At 26.9% G+C, this 18,806-nt stretch overlaps 3 protein-coding genes across 3 annotated transcripts; 2 read left to right on the top strand and 1 right to left on the bottom strand.

Moving 5' to 3' along the window:
• The first annotated feature begins 3,247 nt into the window (after positions 1-3,247).
• On the top strand, positions 3,248-5,552 carry LOC129606285 (maltase A1-like). Its single transcript, XM_055516522.1, has 6 exons — positions 3,248-3,450; positions 3,528-4,552; positions 4,632-4,779; positions 4,877-5,072; positions 5,138-5,278; positions 5,357-5,552. Exons 1-6 carry the CDS (start codon positions 3,312-3,314, stop codon positions 5,421-5,423), a joined length of 1,716 nt encoding a protein of 571 aa, XP_055372497.1. The 5' UTR covers positions 3,248-3,311; the 3' UTR covers positions 5,424-5,552.
• Positions 5,553-6,372: 820 nt separating this feature from the next.
• LOC129606302 (maltase A1-like) lies at positions 6,373-8,710 on the top strand. The gene is made up of 6 exons (XM_055516554.1): positions 6,373-6,603; positions 6,681-7,705; positions 7,785-7,932; positions 8,030-8,225; positions 8,291-8,431; positions 8,509-8,710. Exons 1-6 carry the CDS (start codon positions 6,465-6,467, stop codon positions 8,573-8,575), a joined length of 1,716 nt encoding a protein of 571 aa, XP_055372529.1. The 5' UTR covers positions 6,373-6,464; the 3' UTR covers positions 8,576-8,710.
• A 4,475-nt stretch (positions 8,711-13,185) lies between these two features.
• On the bottom strand, positions 13,186-16,093 carry LOC129606304 (maltase A1-like). Its single transcript, XM_055516556.1, has 5 exons — positions 15,745-16,093; positions 14,006-15,030; positions 13,594-13,934; positions 13,391-13,534; positions 13,186-13,327 (listed from the first exon to the last, which is right to left on the bottom strand). The coding sequence occupies exons 1-5, from the start codon at positions 15,893-15,895 to the stop codon at positions 13,261-13,263; spliced, it is 1,728 nt and encodes a 575-aa protein (XP_055372531.1). The 5' UTR covers positions 15,896-16,093; the 3' UTR covers positions 13,186-13,260.
• Between the last annotated feature and the right edge of the window lie 2,713 nt (positions 16,094-18,806).

Raw genomic sequence — 18,806 nt, 5'->3', positions numbered from 1 at the left:
CAATGAAACCATAAGCATTTTTGAAATTTTGCAAACGCAGAAAGGCAGCGGCTTGCTTCTTCTATTGCGGTATACTATAGTTTAACTTTATAAAAACAAAATGGCCGTTCAAATTTAGCGTTATCTAAAGTCTTTTTTTTTCAATTTTTGATTTCGTTTTTCTTCTAGACCCCAGCATGTAGAAGCTTAAAATTTTAGGGACTTTTAGACATTAACAAATAGTTTATTTCGTTAGAAGAAAATTTTTTTCCATCTCCACCCCCTCTCAAGTTATCGCCTCTTGAAATTTGTAAAATTTGAATTTTTGACACCTTATATTTCCAAAATCGCAAGCTTTTTCAAATTTCTATAAACACAAAAAGCTAACGGTAAATTCCATGACATTAAAAAATATAATTATTTTTCTTAACTCACACAATTAACCCTTAAAATCGAGCATTGTGTTAACCCCACTTTATATTAATTTTTGCTTTATTTCAAAGACTGCATAAATCATTCATCCTAAATATATGCAATCCTAGAGATAGTTTCGTATATGAATGAAAATAATTTTAATAGAGTGATTGGTATACATAGACTGTATTTAAAAGCAGTATTTTCACTTGTTGAAGGGAAAAGTGCTACTATACAAACCATTGGTTTGACCCAACTTTATAATATTTCAAATCACTGAATCGATACAGATTTCTAAATTATTATCTCACATTAATTACTTACACTTGTCTACGTAATATTATAGCTTTATATTTTATTATTTATCTTATCAATTAATTATATCAAAAAAGTGACGACATTTAGGAGTCCTACTGAAATATTTATTAAAAAAGTTAGCTGAGATTTTCACGTGAATTTTTTAAGTATCTAATTATATAATATAGTATATATGTACGTACTTAAAAACTTTATGTAAACAAATTATTAAAGGGTTGCAAATACAATTTGATTAATGTTAATAGAATATTGTAAAATATATTTAAGTTAACGGTTTGACGAAAAATTTTAAGCTAAACGTTAGTTGCTTCATCGGAAATGCTAAACTCGTTCTTTTCATGACATAAAAAATGTAAATTTTTAACATATTCGCGCACACATTGAGTCATTTTGTCAGGATAGTGCGTATATAAAAATTTCTGAAAATTTAAAATAGTGACAGTAACATACATATGTACATATATAACACTATTGATTCACTAATAATTCTAAGAATCTGAATCTTGCCTGATCTCAATCCTCTATCTCGCTATTTTACTCGGAAAGTGAGAAAAAAGTCAGAAACTGTCATATAATTGTATAATGTAATTTTCGAGTAAAAAGAATTATTCCCTATTGTGTGTTTTCTGTAATGTACACAAAATTTATTTACTTCATTTCTGAAAGTGAGACATTCAGCCAATAATTTGAGAAAAAATGCAAAAATCCAATGGAAAAAGTGAGTAATATTATGTTGGATATCTAATGACATTTAAAGAATCTCTAAGTTAATAGAAGTTGACTTTGTTTTTTGTTAACTCAACAAAAATTCTGAGTTTGACTTAAGGACAATTAAATTAAGAATCGCGGGAATAAATCTAATGATGAATTTGTTGCGCTTGATCACAGTTTTATTACAATAAATTGAATAATTGTAACTTTTAATATTATACAAGTACGTGTGGTAGCTATTATTATACAAATACGCTATTGTTATACATGTTGTCCCTATATAAAATTTTATTTACACGCTTTTATTTTTTTATCACAAAATAATACCAAACTATAATAATCTAATAGTAAGTTATCTAAAATGTTATCAGTATGAAAATTTCAAATAACTTTTTATTGATTAAAAAAAATATCAATTGAACGATTTGTATATTTTTTCAATTTTTATAAAACATTGTTATCGTTCTGTAAATATTTACTTAAAAAATCATTCCTACACAACATTTATGAAATTGATGCATTTATGGTAGAATTTAAACCTTAATTAAAATGCAAAAAATGAAAATAATCAAGTAAATATTTATTTAAACGCACATTATTATTTTATAAGTGTTTATTGTAAAAGAAGGAAACTAGACCATTTATTATTTTAAATAAGATCAAGTCAACAAGAAATAAGAATCTGATATAGAAACCATATAATAGTGTATATATATAAGATTATAATATTACTCGTACGGAAATCTCATTAAATATCTATCTTTTATCTGGTATACATGTTTTAATGAACAGGAACGAAAGCCTAAATTGATATTAAAATACCAGAAGCCACGAAATCAATTATTTATTCCAAAATATATACAAAGATAAAATAATTTTAAAGAATAGCATTTTTATTAATAAAATCAAAATAAAAATTAAACATTTTCAATGTAATTTGAATTATATAAAATAAATAAAAATTTTATAAAAACTACTTTACTACTAAACTTTACAACACAAGTATTTTTTAATCATCTATACTAATTGCAAAATTACGTCACTATTCTACTCAATTTTGATTGTATAATTATTGGTAAAGCAATCGCAATTCCGCTCTAATAATTGCAATATTAATAAAAAAAATTTTGAATTAAAAAAATTAACCACAGATTTTGTTGTTTCATAGTATATAACATACCTAAATGAACTGAAATATTCCCACAGTAAATTAAGATTCAATTTAAGTAAAAACAGAAGATGAATTTTCTAAATAATTTTTGAAGATCTTAAACAATTTTGTTTTTTTGGATAATGGATTAGCTTTGATAATTTTAATCTTAAAATGTTTGAATGAATCACACATTGTGCAAGAAACGCCGACTGAAAAAATTCTCGACTAGAAAGAAAAATGGTTATGTTGTATGTACATGACATAATATTATAGTGTACAACAAAATCATCTGTAGCATACGTACAACGTTTCAAAAATAATATGTTCATTATACAAATATACATACATAATAATATGTAATATGACAATTTGTAAAATAATAATGACAAAATATTCTTATATTCTATAATATTATTTTTACTGCTGAACAGTAAACGTGGCAGACATTTTATTCATCAACAATTCTAATTTTTAATATTGCAAAAAGGAACAAATGGTAAATATTCACTTCAAAAAAACCGACTCCCCTAATAATTTAATAATTAAATTTTAACATCTTGATTACAAAGTAAATAATTTATTTAAGTAATCTGAAAAGTTTTCAAACAAATTTTCTCATAACATTTGTGTATAAAATGTACTGCATTGAGACTTTCATCTTATTTTCAGTGTGACACGCAAGAAGACACGATCACAATAATTATTGAATTAAAGTTGTATGCATATTTCTTAAAACATGAAGATATTTTTTTTGATAGGAATTACATTAATAGGCTTAACTCAAGCCAAAGATTGGTGGGAGAACGGTAATTTTTACCAAATATACCCCAGATCGTTCAAAGATAGTAACGGTGATGGTGTCGGTGATTTGAATGGTTAGTGTTTATAGCTTTCAACTTTTTAAAACATTTAAAATAAGTAAAAATTTTTCCTTTTTGTTTTTCTTTAATAGGCATCGCCGAAAAATTACCATATTTAAAGGAAATTGGAATCACCGGAGCTTGGTTATCACCAATATTTAAGTCTCCAATGGTAGATTTTGGTTATGATATAGCCGATTACCGTGTTATCCATCCAGAATTTGGCACAATGGAAGATTTTAAAAATTTAATCAAAAAGGCAAAAGAAATTGGAATGAAAATTTTTTTAGATTTTGTGCCAAATCATACAAGTGACGAAAGTGAATGGTTCAAAAAATCGGTGCAACGTATAGAACCATACACCGATTATTATATCTGGCATGATGGTATTATTGATGAAAATGGTGAAAGAAAGCCACCCACAAATTGGGTAAGTGCATTTCGTTACAGTGCATGGGAATGGAATGAAGATCGTAAACAATACTATTTGCATCAATTTGCCATTAAACAACCAGATTTAAATTATCGTAATCCAAAAGTTGTTACTGAAATGAAAAATGTCATCAAATTTTGGCTTGATATTGGTGTTGATGGTTTTCGTATTGATGCTGTACCATACATGTTTGAAATCGAAGCTGATAAAAATGGTAATTATCCTGATGAACCCGTTGATCCAAACTGCCCAAATCCAGACGATCTCTGTCATACATTAAAAATTTATACACAGAATCAAATAGAAACATTTGATATGATTTATCAATGGCGTGAATTATGTGATGAATATAAAAAAGAACATGGTGGTGATACTAGAATTTTATTTACTGAAGCTTATACATCATTAGAAAATGAAATTAAATTTTATGGCGATGGAAAACGTAATGGTTCCCATGTACCATTCAATTTTGAATTAATTTCTTATACAAATATGGGCAGCACAGCTACTGATTTTAATAAACATATTGACTCATGGTTAAACAATATGCCAAAAGATGTAATTGCTAACTGGGTTTTGGGTAATCATGACAACCATAGATTAGCATCGAGATATGGACCGGCACGAACTGATTTATTTAATATCATGTTAAACACTTTACCAGGAAATGCAATTACATACAATGTAATATTGTTTTCAAACTTAAGTAAAACATATTTTAATTATTTTTTTTTATTTTCCGTTTTTCTTTTTGAAATATAAGGGTGAAGAAATTGGTATGACAGATGTTTGGATATCGTGGGAAGATTCAGTTGACCCACAAGCTTGTAATACTGATCCGGATCGTTATTATGCTGTATCAAGAGATCCAGCTCGAACACCATTCCAATGGGACGCTTCAAATCTTGCAGGTAGATAAAAGTTTTTGTAAACATAATTATATTTTTAAAAAATAATACATTATGACGTTTAATTGATAACTGAAACCTCGCCAAAACATTCTTGCAGGATTCAGTTCAAGTACAAACTCTTGGTTACCAGTTGCTAAAAATTACACAATAAATAATGTTTTAATGCAATCGAGATCTCCAGTTAGTCATTTACAAGTTTTCAAAAAATTAACGAAACTACGTCAAGAACCGGCGTTCCAAACAAAAACTTTAAATGAAAAAATCGTTCACAACAACGTTCTACTTTATAGAAGGTTAATATATAATTTTTCTAGTTTATAAGTTTTTTCTTGAATGAATTTCAATTATTTACTTTTAGAGAAGGAAAAGGTGACAATTATATAATAGTTTTAAATTTTGGAAAAAATAGTGAAACAATTAATTTAAAAGAAAAATTCCCATCCATCACAAACAAAGTTGAAATTATAACTACTTCAATTCAATCAAAATACACCGACGGGTACGTTAAAAATTTTTAAAATTTTATAAAATTTGAACAGATATTTATTTTTTTTTTTATCATGATTAACATTAACAGAGAAATAGTTGACGCTACTAAATTTGTGGCTGAAGGCGAGGTTGGAACTGTTGTTGTATCAGTTTAATTGGACTTTTGTCAGGTGTTTCAATCCAAGCTTCAACAAAACGATTATACAAAAATAAAACTATTATAAATTAATAAAGTTATTTATTCCAAAAAATAAACAAAATATTGATATTAAAGTATGCATATGTAAAAACTATTTTCATTACTAAAGTTTTCACTAAATAGAAAATAACGTTCACAAATTAATTGGGGTAATAATAGCTCTAATATATTTCGTATTTGGCAATACCCAAATAATATTTTTCAAAACTTTAATTGGAAAGTATACGAGAAAATTCTTAAACTCACTAATTTGTTTAAAAACTCTAAAAATACATATATAAGATACAGGCCGTTATAAAGGAGTCTTTATAAATTACTAGCTAAATTTAAGTCAATTGCAACAGAAAAAGTAAAACCACCGCACAAAATTATTTTCAAAGGAACCGTTAGCAGGTTTAATTCCACCGAAAATATCAGTTATAATAAAAAATCTTCGTTCTTCATTTTTACAGTAAAGATGATTTCCATAAAACCAACGACTTGAATGGCAACTTTATTGAATGTCTTTTAACCATTTTGAGGTCTTTACTAATTGAACAGAAGCAACACTCTTTAAAAAAGACTGAACACATAATTGGACTGTAAGACGAACTAAATTTGCCTACTGCATTAGTCCGCATATTATGTGATAGTTGCTGTAGTAGCCTTACATACTTATCATAGCAAATAGCCAAACTGTCAGACATTTAATTTTTAAAAAATAAAAATTTTTTATAATGTAAAAATTCTAGCATATAGTAAATATTAACTTTATACTTAAGCAAAACTATAGCTACTTATTAAACAATTTAATTCTAATTTCTTGATTATAAAATAAATATTATATAGTAATCTCAAAAGTTTTTCAAAGAAAATTTTTCATAACGCTTATATATAAATAGAATCATAAAATGCACTCCACTCTATTTTAAATTTTACTACCAGTGAGAAACGCAATATAGTCCGATTGATAATTTTTTTTGAATTTAAGTTGTACTTCATTCATATTTCGTAAAGCATGAAGATATTCTTTTTAATAGGAATTACATTAATAGGCTTAACTCAAGCCAAAGATTGGTGGGAGAACGGTAATTTTTACCAAATATACCCCAGATCTTTCAAAGATAGTAACGGTGATGGCGTCGGTGATTTGAATGGTTAGTGTTTAAAGTTTTGAACTTTTCAAAACATTTAAAATAAGTAAAAATTTTTCCTTTTTGTTTTTCTTTAATAGGCATCGCCGAAAAATTACCATATTTAAAGGAAATTGGAATCGCCGGAGCTTGGTTATCACCAATATTTAAGTCTCCAATGGTAGATTTTGGTTATGATATAGCCGATTACCGTGTTATCCATCCAGAATTTGGCACAATGGAAGATTTTAAAAATTTAATCAAAAAGGCAAAAGAAATTGGAATGAAAATTTTTTTAGATTTTGTGCCAAATCATACAAGTGACGAAAGTGAATGGTTCAAAAAATCGGTGCAACGTATAGAACCATACACCGATTATTATATCTGGCATGATGGTATTATTGATGAAAATGGTGAAAGAAAGCCACCCACAAATTGGGTAAGTGCATTTCGTTACAGTGCATGGGAATGGAATGAAGATCGTAAACAATACTATTTGCATCAATTTGCCATTAAACAACCAGATTTAAATTATCGTAATCCAAAAGTTGTTACTGAAATGAAAAATGTCATCAAATTTTGGCTTGATATTGGTGTTGATGGTTTTCGTATTGATGCTGTACCATACATGTTTGAAATCGAAGCTGATAAAAATGGTAATTATCCTGATGAACCTATTAATGAAAATTGCCCGAATCCTGATGACAATTGTCATACAAAGAAAATTTATACACAAGATCAAATAGAAACGTATGATATGATTTATCAATGGCGTGAATTATGTGATGAATACAAAAAAGAACATGGTGGTGATACTAGAATTTTGTTCACTGAAGCCTATACATCATTAGAAAATGAAATTAGATATTATGGCGATGGAAAACGTAATGGTTCCCATGTAGCATTCAATTTTGAATTAATATCTTATACAAATATGGGCAGTACAGCTGCTGATTTCAATAAACATATTGACTCATGGTTAAATAAAATACCAAAAGATGTAATTGCTAACTGGGTTTTAGGTAATCATGACAACCATAGATTAGCATCGAGATATGGACCGGCACGAACTGATTTATTTAATATCATGTTAAACACTTTACCAGGAAATGCAATTACATACAATGTAATATTGTTTTCAAACTTAAGTAAAACATATTTTAATTATTTTTTTTTATTTTCCGTTTTTCTTTTTGAAATATAAGGGTGAAGAAATTGGTATGACAGATGTTTGGATATCGTGGGAAGATTCAGTTGACCCACAAGCTTGTAATACTGATCCGGATCGTTATTATGCTGTATCAAGAGATCCAGCTCGAACACCATTCCAATGGGACGCTTCAAATCTTGCAGGTAGATAAAAGTTTTTGTAAACATAATTATATTTTTAAAAAATAATACATTATGACGTTTAATTGATAACTGAAACCTCGCCAAAACATTCTTGCAGGATTCAGTTCAAGTACAAACTCTTGGTTACCAGTTGCTAAAAATTACACAATAAATAATGTTTTAATGCAATCGAGATCTCCAGTTAGTCATTTACAAGTTTTCAAAAAATTAACGAAACTACGTCAAGAACCGGCGTTCCAAACAAAAACTTTAAATGAAAAAATCGTTCACAACAACGTTCTACTTTATAGAAGGTTAATATATAATTTTTCTAGTTTATAAGTTTTTTCTTGAATGAATTTCAATTATTTACTTTTAGAGAAGGAAAAGGTGACAATTATATAATAGTTTTAAATTTTGGAAAAAATAGTGAAACAATTAATTTAAAAGAAAAATTCCCATCCATCACAAACAAAGTTGAAATTATAACTACTTCAATTCAATCAAAATACACCGACGGGTACGTTAAAAATTTTTAAAATTTTATAAAATTTGAACAGATATTTATTTTTTTTTTATCATGATTAACATTAACAGAGAAATAGTTGACGCTACTAAATTTGTGGCTGAAGGCGAGGTTGGAACTGTTGTTGTATCAGTTTAAAGGGCTTTTATCGGATGTTTCAAACCACATTTTAAAGTTTATCTTAAACTTTAAAAATATCTTTTAACATAAATCATTAAAAATTTATAAAATTATTTATTCCAGAAAATAAAAAAATTATTGTTTTACTAATGTGTATAAACAATATGTTTAATTCTTATGATAATTAATACTTATCCAAGATAAAAAAAGGACAAAATGTGGACATTTAAAGTTCGTTAATAAAACGTTTCATTTTTTTATGTTAACAAAATCTAAACTCTAATAATGTAATAGTGAACAACAAATATAAGGCTTACCAGAGCGTTTAAGAGTGTTTAATATTTCCAGTTTTCTATTTATTAAACATATTTTAATTTTCACTTTTAATTAAATTTCTAACGACCTTTCCTTACAATCCAGATTATCATTTGAAAAAACTCATCTCTTTTTAAGCGATTTAGTCAAGTAAAAAAAAGGACTAAAACTAGGATAAAGAAAAACCTGAAAATGAAAAAAAAAATTAAAATCCCTTTTTTTTATTAAATATCAAAACCAGTGAAGCTATTGATTCCTTTCACTTTCAATTAAAAACCTATTAAATTTCAATAAAACTAACCACATGGGTACTTCGCAACTATGTTTATATATTTATAATATAATAATAATAATATGTACATTTAATATACGTACACATACAATTTATGCGTCCATACACATACCTACATAATATATAACAAATATATCTCAACACATACATTTCAACAGTCAATAGTGTAGTCATACATATAAGCATAAAATTTATACAAGTTTGTGGAAATATATGTAAACATCAACTACACATTATCATATTCAATGGTTATAATATCCATATTAGTACAATTTATTATCATAGTACTAGAATTTTCCAAGTTTTTAATTTTACATAGACAGTGTACAAGATACGCGAATAAGCACAAATATTTCCAAATTGATTTTTCTAATATATCTTTAAATAGATCTAAACAATCATAAAAAATCATAAAATCTCTAAAATTTATATTACTAAATAAGTAATATATTACTAAGTAAGTACAGTTTCTACTCCTATCCATTTATTACTTATACCACAAAAAAAAAGTTTTGTGCAAATTGTTCCAAACAACAACTTTACTTTCACGAGTGTATTTAAAACTTTAATTTAAACATTTCTGACATTTTCTATATCGAGATGCCTTAAAGAATTCCAGAAACTATTAATAAATAAAAACCTTGAATACACTTACATATTAAATATAAATGACATACATGTGATAATCTGAAATAACAGCTAAATTAATATTTTAAGTTAATAAAAGAATAAATCTGCGATAAATTTAATGACTTTAACCAAAAAAACGAGAAAAAATGGAGTTGACCGTGTCAACTCTGTGATACCCGTACGAATGAATTATGCTATAGGCGACAAAATACGCCATAGCTACTGTGTTTTCAATATTTTCTATGAGAAACGAGTCAAGAAGTTTCAATGTTTTTTATCACATATAACAGCCCTAATAATACACTTGTTTCCACGAGATTTCGAAATTATAATTTCAATAAGTTCTGAGAAAATGCAAAATAACTTTTGAAGTTGTATGGCAGGTACCAGAAGGAGCCAAGTAATTTCCTCGACTTTTATGAGACACTTTGGCCCTACTAATATATTCATATTTGTGAAATTTCAATACCAGAACTTTTCATATCTCAGTTCCTGAGATACAGTCAAATAAATTTTGAAGTTGTGTGGCGGCCACCCGAACCAGTACCCCGGTCATGCCCAATTTAAATAGTTCTGGCACTTACTACAGTAAATCATTTGTGAAAATTTGGTTAACTTAGCTCAATTAGTTTTTGAATTATCGCTGATGCGGACGGACGGACAGACAAATCTAAATCGAGAATTTGACGCTGATCAAAAACATACACTTGAGTCTATATCTCAGACCATCATTTCTTAGCGTTACAAACGGTAAGGCAAATTTAGTATAGCCTTCGAACATACGTTCGTACGGGTATAATAAGATACGATTGATTGTATGTGCATAAATAACCATTTTGTATTTCAAAAAGAAACTAATTTTATAATAAGACATTTTTTTGTTATCTTGGCCCTGTTCCACCGAAAGCGTTATTTTTGAATAGGTACGCGTAATATGCGTATTCACATAACACAAAGTTTACAGTCATAAATTTAGTTGTTCTTGAAATTTGAAATTACTTGAAATTAATGCTTCACTCTGAATAAATATACAAAAATTTACTTTAACTTATTTGGAAACAATAATAAATTGTATTCAATATTACTTTCGACACCTTTATATTATTTCTTTCAAAATTTTTAACTCATGAAAAATTCAGGATCGAAGTTTTCTAGGTTCATAATCGTTTCTGGGTACAGGATCGTAAATACATACATGTTATGTTCTATGATAAAAAAAATGTTAGCAAATTTTGTACTCTGTCGTTTAAAATTTATATTACATATTATATTATTATATAACTTGTATAACATAAGTATATTTTCTTTTTTACTTTTGGAGAGTAATTTTATGGACTTCTTTGAAGGGGTTTTGAGTTCAGTTTAACGTGAGCTATATAAGACTTGATAAACTAGCGGGGCAAGGTACCTCCACAAATTTTGTATAACTTTCTTCTTTATAATCTAAGTGGAAGAATAAAAATTTTATGTTTACAATGATTATAGTCAATTAAGACTGCAAGATTAAGTTATCTAATTATTTTAATTTTTCTGATGATTTACCAGATGATATTGGAAATATTGACAATATTACCAAAATACTATATAATATTTTTCATATATGTTTTATATATATGTAAAAAAGAATCCTTGACTAACTACATATGTACGTACAATATTAATATATTTTATTTTTACACGCAACTACATATATACATAAAACTATCAAAAAGTAACAGATTCTTTTAAAGAACTCCTACTTATAATTGAGGGTCTCAGAAACAGAGTGGCGTAAGCCACAAACAAAAAAAAATCAGTGTAGATTTTTTTTTTTGCGGCAATCGGTTATGTACAGCTTACGCCACTCTGTTTCTAGTGCTATTTTTAGCACTATTGAAAAATCATTTGAAGAAAGTGTTTGTTGGTTTCACTACATCCGCAACATCCATTTTTTAAAACTTCAATACCATTTAAGATACAAAACCAAAGTTTTAAACACAAATAGATGCTTACTACAAAATTTTTGTCTGCCTCCCACCCTATCAATTAAATAGCTCTTCAAAAATCTAAAAAATGCATTTTTTGAACTTTTTGTTTTAGCGAAACTACAAACAGAATGGCTGTTAAAATTAACCGTTATTTAAAATCCATTATTTTCAAATTTTTAATATCATCCCAAAGTATGCAATGTTTTTAAATATTTTTGGTACAAGTTATATGTGTGAATACCTAGGTCCTAGACTATTTAATAAAAGCAGTAAATTTGAGTATTAGAAAACACAGTCGGTGGCTCTCAAAATTGAACCAAATATAATAATCTCGAGCCCAGAACGTTTGTATTAAATAATCTAGAAAGTTTTAAGAAGACCACGTATTTATAAACACATAAACCATATTGAAATCCTACAAAAAAAAAAAATAAAATAAAATCATAAAAAAAAAATTATAAAAAAATCAAGAAAAACAGTTTTGTAAAATTTACAACGTAATATAAAATTGTTGTTAGGTTTTAGAAGATATCGAGAATAATGATTATTTCTTATGCGGATAATATGATATAAAATTATCCTTGGTGATGATAACAAAGAATTGATTCACAATGGAAACGTGAAAAAGGAAAAGAAAATGAAAAAACAAATAAAATTTAGAAAAAAAAGAACTCTCTTCCTATTTTTATTTTCTTGAAGTTTTCATCATAGAAATTTAATGAAATAAAAATAGGATTTTCTTGTTCAACGAGTCTATTTAATATATTAGATGTATTACGACGATACACACATTCACATATTGTTGCGTTCTGCATAAAAATTTAATTTTTATATAAAAAATGTTACGGTTTTTCAATTATTTTGTAAATTCTCCTCTTAAATTTTCCTTCTTTGTTGTAGTCTACTTTTTTTTTTATCTTACATACTATTCTTGTCAGAAAATTTTATTTTAAATTGCTCTTCCAGGGTGAAAAATTTCCGAATAGATTAATTAGCGGTTAGCATAAAATCGAAAACTAAATCAAATTTTTCATTTAATGCTATATTTAAAGAAAGAAAGAAAATAAATTAAATTTAACAAAAATCAAGTGAATTTTAATTTTTACATTATATTAGTGGACAATGCATCTACTCGTTATTATCCATATATTCAAATTAGTTCATATACTCATACCAGATTACGAGTATTAGTCTCGACTATTAGTGAAGATACACGATATCTTGACTCTTTACATTTTAAACGCTAAATTTTTAAATTTTAAAATTCGACCTTTAAAATATTCAAGGCAATGAGGTGTGATTTACCGTATTGTTACTAATGCAATTTTATACACAGGACAAATCTAAGTACCTATAATAATCAATCAAAATTATGTGTGTTTAGAGACACAATACTCTTCTAATAAAAATTAACACGTAAACTAATTTTGACTTAGTTATTTTTATTTATTTAAATTGATATCATTTCAAAATCATTTTGGAATTAAAGAAATGTCTTTTTAAAATGATACAAGAACGCTTCCAACATTCGGTTCAGCATAAAAGTTGTCTGATTTTACACGATCCCTAAAAAATTTTATTAAAAATTTAACATATTTTTTTATATAGAACCAAGTATAATATTCTCACATTTTATTGTGCTCCGATTGCACGGAATTGGTAACAACAACCAATTCATCTGCTATTCTTGGAAAAAGTGATCGCAAATTTAAATTTTTACCTTCTTTATCTAAATTCAAAACAACAATAAAGGGAATATCTCCTGGATTTTCTCTGTGAATAATAAAATAAAATATTATTAGAAGTTGATAAGAATTTGCAATTAATATAACCTTTTATAAACCAATACATTGTCAACTACTTTCACTTCAATATCACCTTCTTGGAATGATGGATGCTTACGAATTTGTACTAAATCGAGAAATACTTTTAAATGACTTCTTGGTTTTAATAATTGTAATTTGACATTATTTTCACTATAATTATCTGCAACAGGTAACCAAGTTTTATTTGCGGTAGAAAAACCAGAATTTTTAGTATCATCCCATTGGAATGGTGTTCGAGCTGGATCCCGTGAAAATGAAAAATAATGATCTGGATCACTATTACAGGCTTGTGGATCGATTGAATCTTCCCATGATATATAAACATCAGTTAAACCAAGCTCCTCCCCCTAAAATTAATCCATAATAAAAGCTTTTAATCAAATTTTGCTGAAATAATTTTGGGTATGAACTAAATTACATTATATGTTACGGCATTTCCTGGTAAAGTTTGTGCTAAAATATTTAACAAATCTGTACGTTCTGGACCAAATCTAGATGCGACACGATGATTATCATGGTTACCTAAAACCCAATTAGCTGTAACATGTGATGGCATACGAACTAACCATGAATCAATGACATTAGCAAAATCTTGTGCTGTACTATTCACATTTAATTTAGTAATTATTTCAAAATTAAATGGAATTTGCGAACCATTACGAATACCATTGCCATAAAATTTCATATTATTGTCGAGACTAGTATAAGATTCTGTCATTAAAATTCTTGTTTCACCACCATGTTTCTTCTTGTATTCATCACATAATTCGCGCCATTGATATACCATTTCGAAAGTTTCAGGTTGATCTTTAGTATAAATTTTAACTGTATGACAATTATCATCTGGATTGGGACAATTTGTATTAATTGGTTCATCAGGATAGTTTCCATTTTGATCAGCCTCAATTTCAAACATATATGGTAATGCATCAATACGAAAACCATCAACACCTTGATCCAACCAAAATGTTAAAACATCTTTCATTGCAGCTACAACTTTTGGATTACGATAATTTAGATCTGGCTGTTTGACACCAAATTGATGTAAATAATATTGTTGGCGTTCATCATTCCATTCCCATGCACTATAACGAAAATCACTTCTCCAGTTATTTGGTGGTTGGCGTGTACCATTTTGATCTATTTTTCCATCATGCCACACATAATAATCGGTATATGGTTCAATACGTTTAATGGATTTTTGGAACCATTCATGTTCATCACTTGTATGATTTGGAACAAAATCCAAAAATATTTTTAATCCAAGTTCATGAGCTTTTTCTAAAAGTCTTCTAAAATCGTCTTTTGTTCCATATTCTGGTTGAACTTCATAATAATTAGATATGTCGTAGCCGAAATCAGCCATAGGAGATTGAAACATTGGAGATAACCACGCTCCAGTCATACCAATTGATTTAACATAAGGTAATCTTTGGGTGATACCTGTAAATAAAATATACGATGCAAATATTTAACTTTCATCATCATAACTTTTATCGGGAAACTTTTCATTCACCACTGGTAAAGTAAATTCAATTTTTTTTTCAAGTTGAAAATAGAACAAATGCAACTTTTTCGCTGCGAAATTTCAGAATTCATATAGAATGCACATATTTAAATTGGACTGCACATTGTATATACAGTTTCATTTTATCGTTCTGCCGTTGTCTCGCTACATTTTAAAACCTTCCTTTTTAACCGTTTAAATGAATAAAGTATAAGTCCAATAAAAATCAGATTCATATACAAAATGAATATGTTGTTTAGCCAGTTGGTAAGCTAAAGTGATTATTGCGTTGAAACTTTCCTATTACAATTATCATCTATTAATTACTTGAATATAACTTGCTTATCATATCATAGCTACTAAATTCTCTTTTTAGAATTCTAAATTCGCTAAATAGATTTAAGATAAGTTGTCCAATCATATACACAAAGATGTGCAAAGATGTGATTACACAAAGATGTAATCACAGTTAAAAGATTAAACGGTAATGACGGGAATTTAAAATGATTTTAAAAATACTATATTTACAGAATTAATATTTAATTTTCAATATCCAAAAATGGTTTTTGGGAGAGTTATTAAAATCGATTTTTAAAAGAAATTTTGAAAGAGAGATACAAGTAAAATACCAATAACAAAATATATCTCACCATTTAAGTCACCAATACCATCTCCGTCACTATCCATAAACGATCTTGGGTATATTTGATAGAAATTTCCATTAATCCACCAATCTTTTGCACTTGCTTCACAATAATAAAAGATTGTGGCTAACAATAGAATAGCTGTTATTAATTTCATCTCGAATGATTGTGATGAATATTGTTTTATTGTTCTCTATGAACAAAATATGAAAAAATAATTTTTTTTTCAGGATTGATTTACATCAATATATTATGGATTATACAAAACTTAAATTTTTTTTTTATTCAAAATTTATTAGGATTTAATAAACTATAAAGTTATTTAATTTGGTATTATTTTCTATTATATTTAAAGAACAAACACTATTCAATCAAATTCAATTGAATGATGTTTTGTTGGAAAACTATATGAGGGATTTATATACTAATGCTCTAGTTGCAAAAACACAATAAAATATTTGCATTGAATTTTTTATGTTAAAAAATTCTGTGTAGTTTTTTATTTATACAGCTTTTTTATTTAAAATTTACATGAAAATAAAGAAAAACAATTGGTGAAATTTGAATAATGAATTCGTAAAAAAAAATAAGGTTACTTGTAGGATTATTCATTAGCAAACATTTACTAAACAAGAATTTAAAAACAAATTTCGGTGTAATTTCTATAGTATATTAGAATCGTATTTACCATTATTCCTACAGTACATAAAAACGTACAATATTCATTAACATTACCGCATTTATGTTTACTCATAATCTATATAAATTTAAATCAAATTTTTGTAAACACATAGCGCAAAATTTTAAATATTATTTAATTACATGCCATCTTTTTTTAATAAAAAACTACAGAAATTAATATTTTGTTTAACATAAAATATGTAGAATATAAACATAATTATATTTTTGCTAATTAATTTCATTTCTGAACATGTGAAAAGTTTGAGAGAAAAGATGATCTTATCATGAAAAATTAGTAGGGAATACGAGGGTCACTATTTATATTTCGGGTCTAGCAATAAAAAACAAACATTTATCATTGGAAATGGTTTTATTGTTTTTCAAAATATTCCCCATGAAGATCAATACACTTTTGCATGCGCTGAAACCAATTTTCGTAGCACTTTTTCCACTCCGATTGAGACACCTCCAAAACATGGTTTTTGAACGCATCGACTGCTTCTTCAGGTGTTGAAGATCGTTGTCCACGCATTTTTTTTTTGATGTGAGGGAATAAGAAGAAGTCATTGGGTGCTAAATCAGGACTGTACGGCGGATGACCCATCAATTCGACATTTTGAGTGCCCAAATAGTCCATTGTTTCAGCTGATTTGTGAGAACTTGCATTGTCATGATGAAGAATGATTCGCCGGCGCTTGTTTGTTTTCCTTATTTCTTCGAAAACTTTCGGCAAACAGATGGTGGTGTACCATTCAGAATTGACCGTCCTACGTTCCACTAAAGGTACTGTGGCCACATGACCGGTTATACCAAAAAAAAACGCGATCATTTGCACTAGTATTGCCAGGACCCGAAATATAAATAGTGACCCTCGTATTAGCCTATTAAATTATTTTCTTTCAAATTAGAAATTATCTCAAATGGAGAATTAAAATTAATAGTCTTCAAATTAGGATTTATCGCAAATAGATCAAAAAATATTTAAACGCTAGGCGACGAGCAATTTTTTAAAATGAACTTTTAATATGATAATATAAAAAATTTCGATATTTCAATTTTGTATCATGAATTTTAATTAATTATGATATTATTTATTCTTTCTCTATGTTTTGAGACATTGTTAAGTGTCATTTATTATTTAAGTTTTACTTAAAACATACCAGATTTTTTTTTAATGCTTTTCAATAGAATTTTCTTCTTCATTAAGGATCATTAACTTTTCATCTTAATTATTTTTTGCTGGAAAAATAATTAGAATAATTAGGTAATTTTCTGTATTTTCACTTTAAAGAACTTTTTTAAAATTTCTCAAAATTATGGTAATCTTTCATAGTAGAATGTTTTTAAAACTTAGAAATTATTTTTTTACTAGATCTAATTATTAAATTTTTATTTAGTTCCTCTTTTAAGAGTCGCACTGAAAAATCAATTATTCAGGATGTTCATTAGAATCAAAACGCACTTTTTCAAATAAAATACAAAGTTTTTAGTGAAAACCTTTAAACTAACATTAAAAGCTTATAACATTTTGTTTACATAATACCGAAATAGAATTACAGAACATTCAACATAATTTTAAAAATCCCCATATTATTTTAACTGTAAAGCTACCAATCATATACCGTGTGACTAAAATTCTAAATACTAAATTTTCATTTAAGTCATTCATAATTCATTTACTTCTTTAGTAATTTTTCAATTAATAAAATTGAATTAAAGAAGGAAGAAAAAAAAATTAAGAAAAAGTGCTTTAACAGAAAAGGATGAAAAAAAAATCCTTAAGGCAATTCACTGTCATGTACAATTTAAACCCAATTAGAATGTACTAAAATAAATCTTTATAACAACCTAAAATGTTGTTTTAAAAGGATTAAGAGGAATCCATTTTATTATACACTTATAATGAAATTATTTTTCACCTCTAAATTTTGTAGAATTATATTATTTTTTTTTTTTTTTTTTGGAATAAAAGAAGAAAACAGAAGATAAAAAGAATTTTTAATCACTTGTCTACTACTTGTTGAATTTTCGAAAAGTTTTTAAGTAATTTAAAATTCTTTTGTGTTCTTAAATTAAAACAAAAAAAAACAATATACATTCCATTCCCTCGGGAGAATCAAATTAAAAATAAATCATAAATATAAGGAAATAAAGAAATATGAAATACCTGAAATAAAATAAAAAAGTTTTTGAAAGAAATGTTATAAAATATTTGGTTTATTTGTACACGAACGGGAATATAAATAAATTCACTACTTTTAATTATTACGTAGTGATAAGAGAAAATATGGAAGAAAAACTATGGCTCGATACAATAAGATCACGATATGTTGATTAAGTTTGGGAATGTGATTGTAGTTTGACTACAATTCAATAACACCGTAATA

Source organism: Condylostylus longicornis, unplaced genomic scaffold, assembly GCF_029603195.1.
Source record: "Condylostylus longicornis isolate FDR11 unplaced genomic scaffold, ASM2960319v2 ptg000018l, whole genome shotgun sequence".
Classification (NCBI taxonomy): domain Eukaryota; kingdom Metazoa; phylum Arthropoda; class Insecta; order Diptera; family Dolichopodidae; genus Condylostylus; species Condylostylus longicornis.
This window is presented reverse-complemented; position numbering and strand designations above follow the sequence as displayed.

Coding starts and splice junctions, on each gene's coding strand:
- LOC129606285 (XM_055516522.1), top strand. CDS start 3,312: ATGAAGATATTTTTTTTGATAGGAATTACATTAATAGGCTTAACTCAA. Junction 4,553..4,631: donor GAAATGCAATTACATACAAT/GTAATATTGTTT, acceptor TTGAAATATAAG/GGTGAAGAAATTGGTATGAC. Junction 5,279..5,356: donor CAATCAAAATACACCGACGG/GTACGTTAAAAA, acceptor TAACATTAACAG/AGAAATAGTTGACGCTACTA.
- LOC129606302 (XM_055516554.1), top strand. CDS start 6,465: ATGAAGATATTCTTTTTAATAGGAATTACATTAATAGGCTTAACTCAA. Junction 8,226..8,290: donor AACGTTCTACTTTATAGAAG/GTTAATATATAA, acceptor ATTTACTTTTAG/AGAAGGAAAAGGTGACAATT. Junction 8,432..8,508: donor CAATCAAAATACACCGACGG/GTACGTTAAAAA, acceptor TAACATTAACAG/AGAAATAGTTGACGCTACTA.
- LOC129606304 (XM_055516556.1), bottom strand. CDS start 15,895: ATGAAATTAATAACAGCTATTCTATTGTTAGCCACAATCTTTTATTAT. Junction 15,031..15,744: donor TGGTATTGGTGACTTAAATG/GTGAGATATATT, acceptor TTTTATTTACAG/GTATCACCCAAAGATTACCT. Junction 13,535..13,593: donor AATGTATTGGTTTATAAAAG/GTTATATTAATT, acceptor TATTATTCACAG/AGAAAATCCAGGAGATATTC.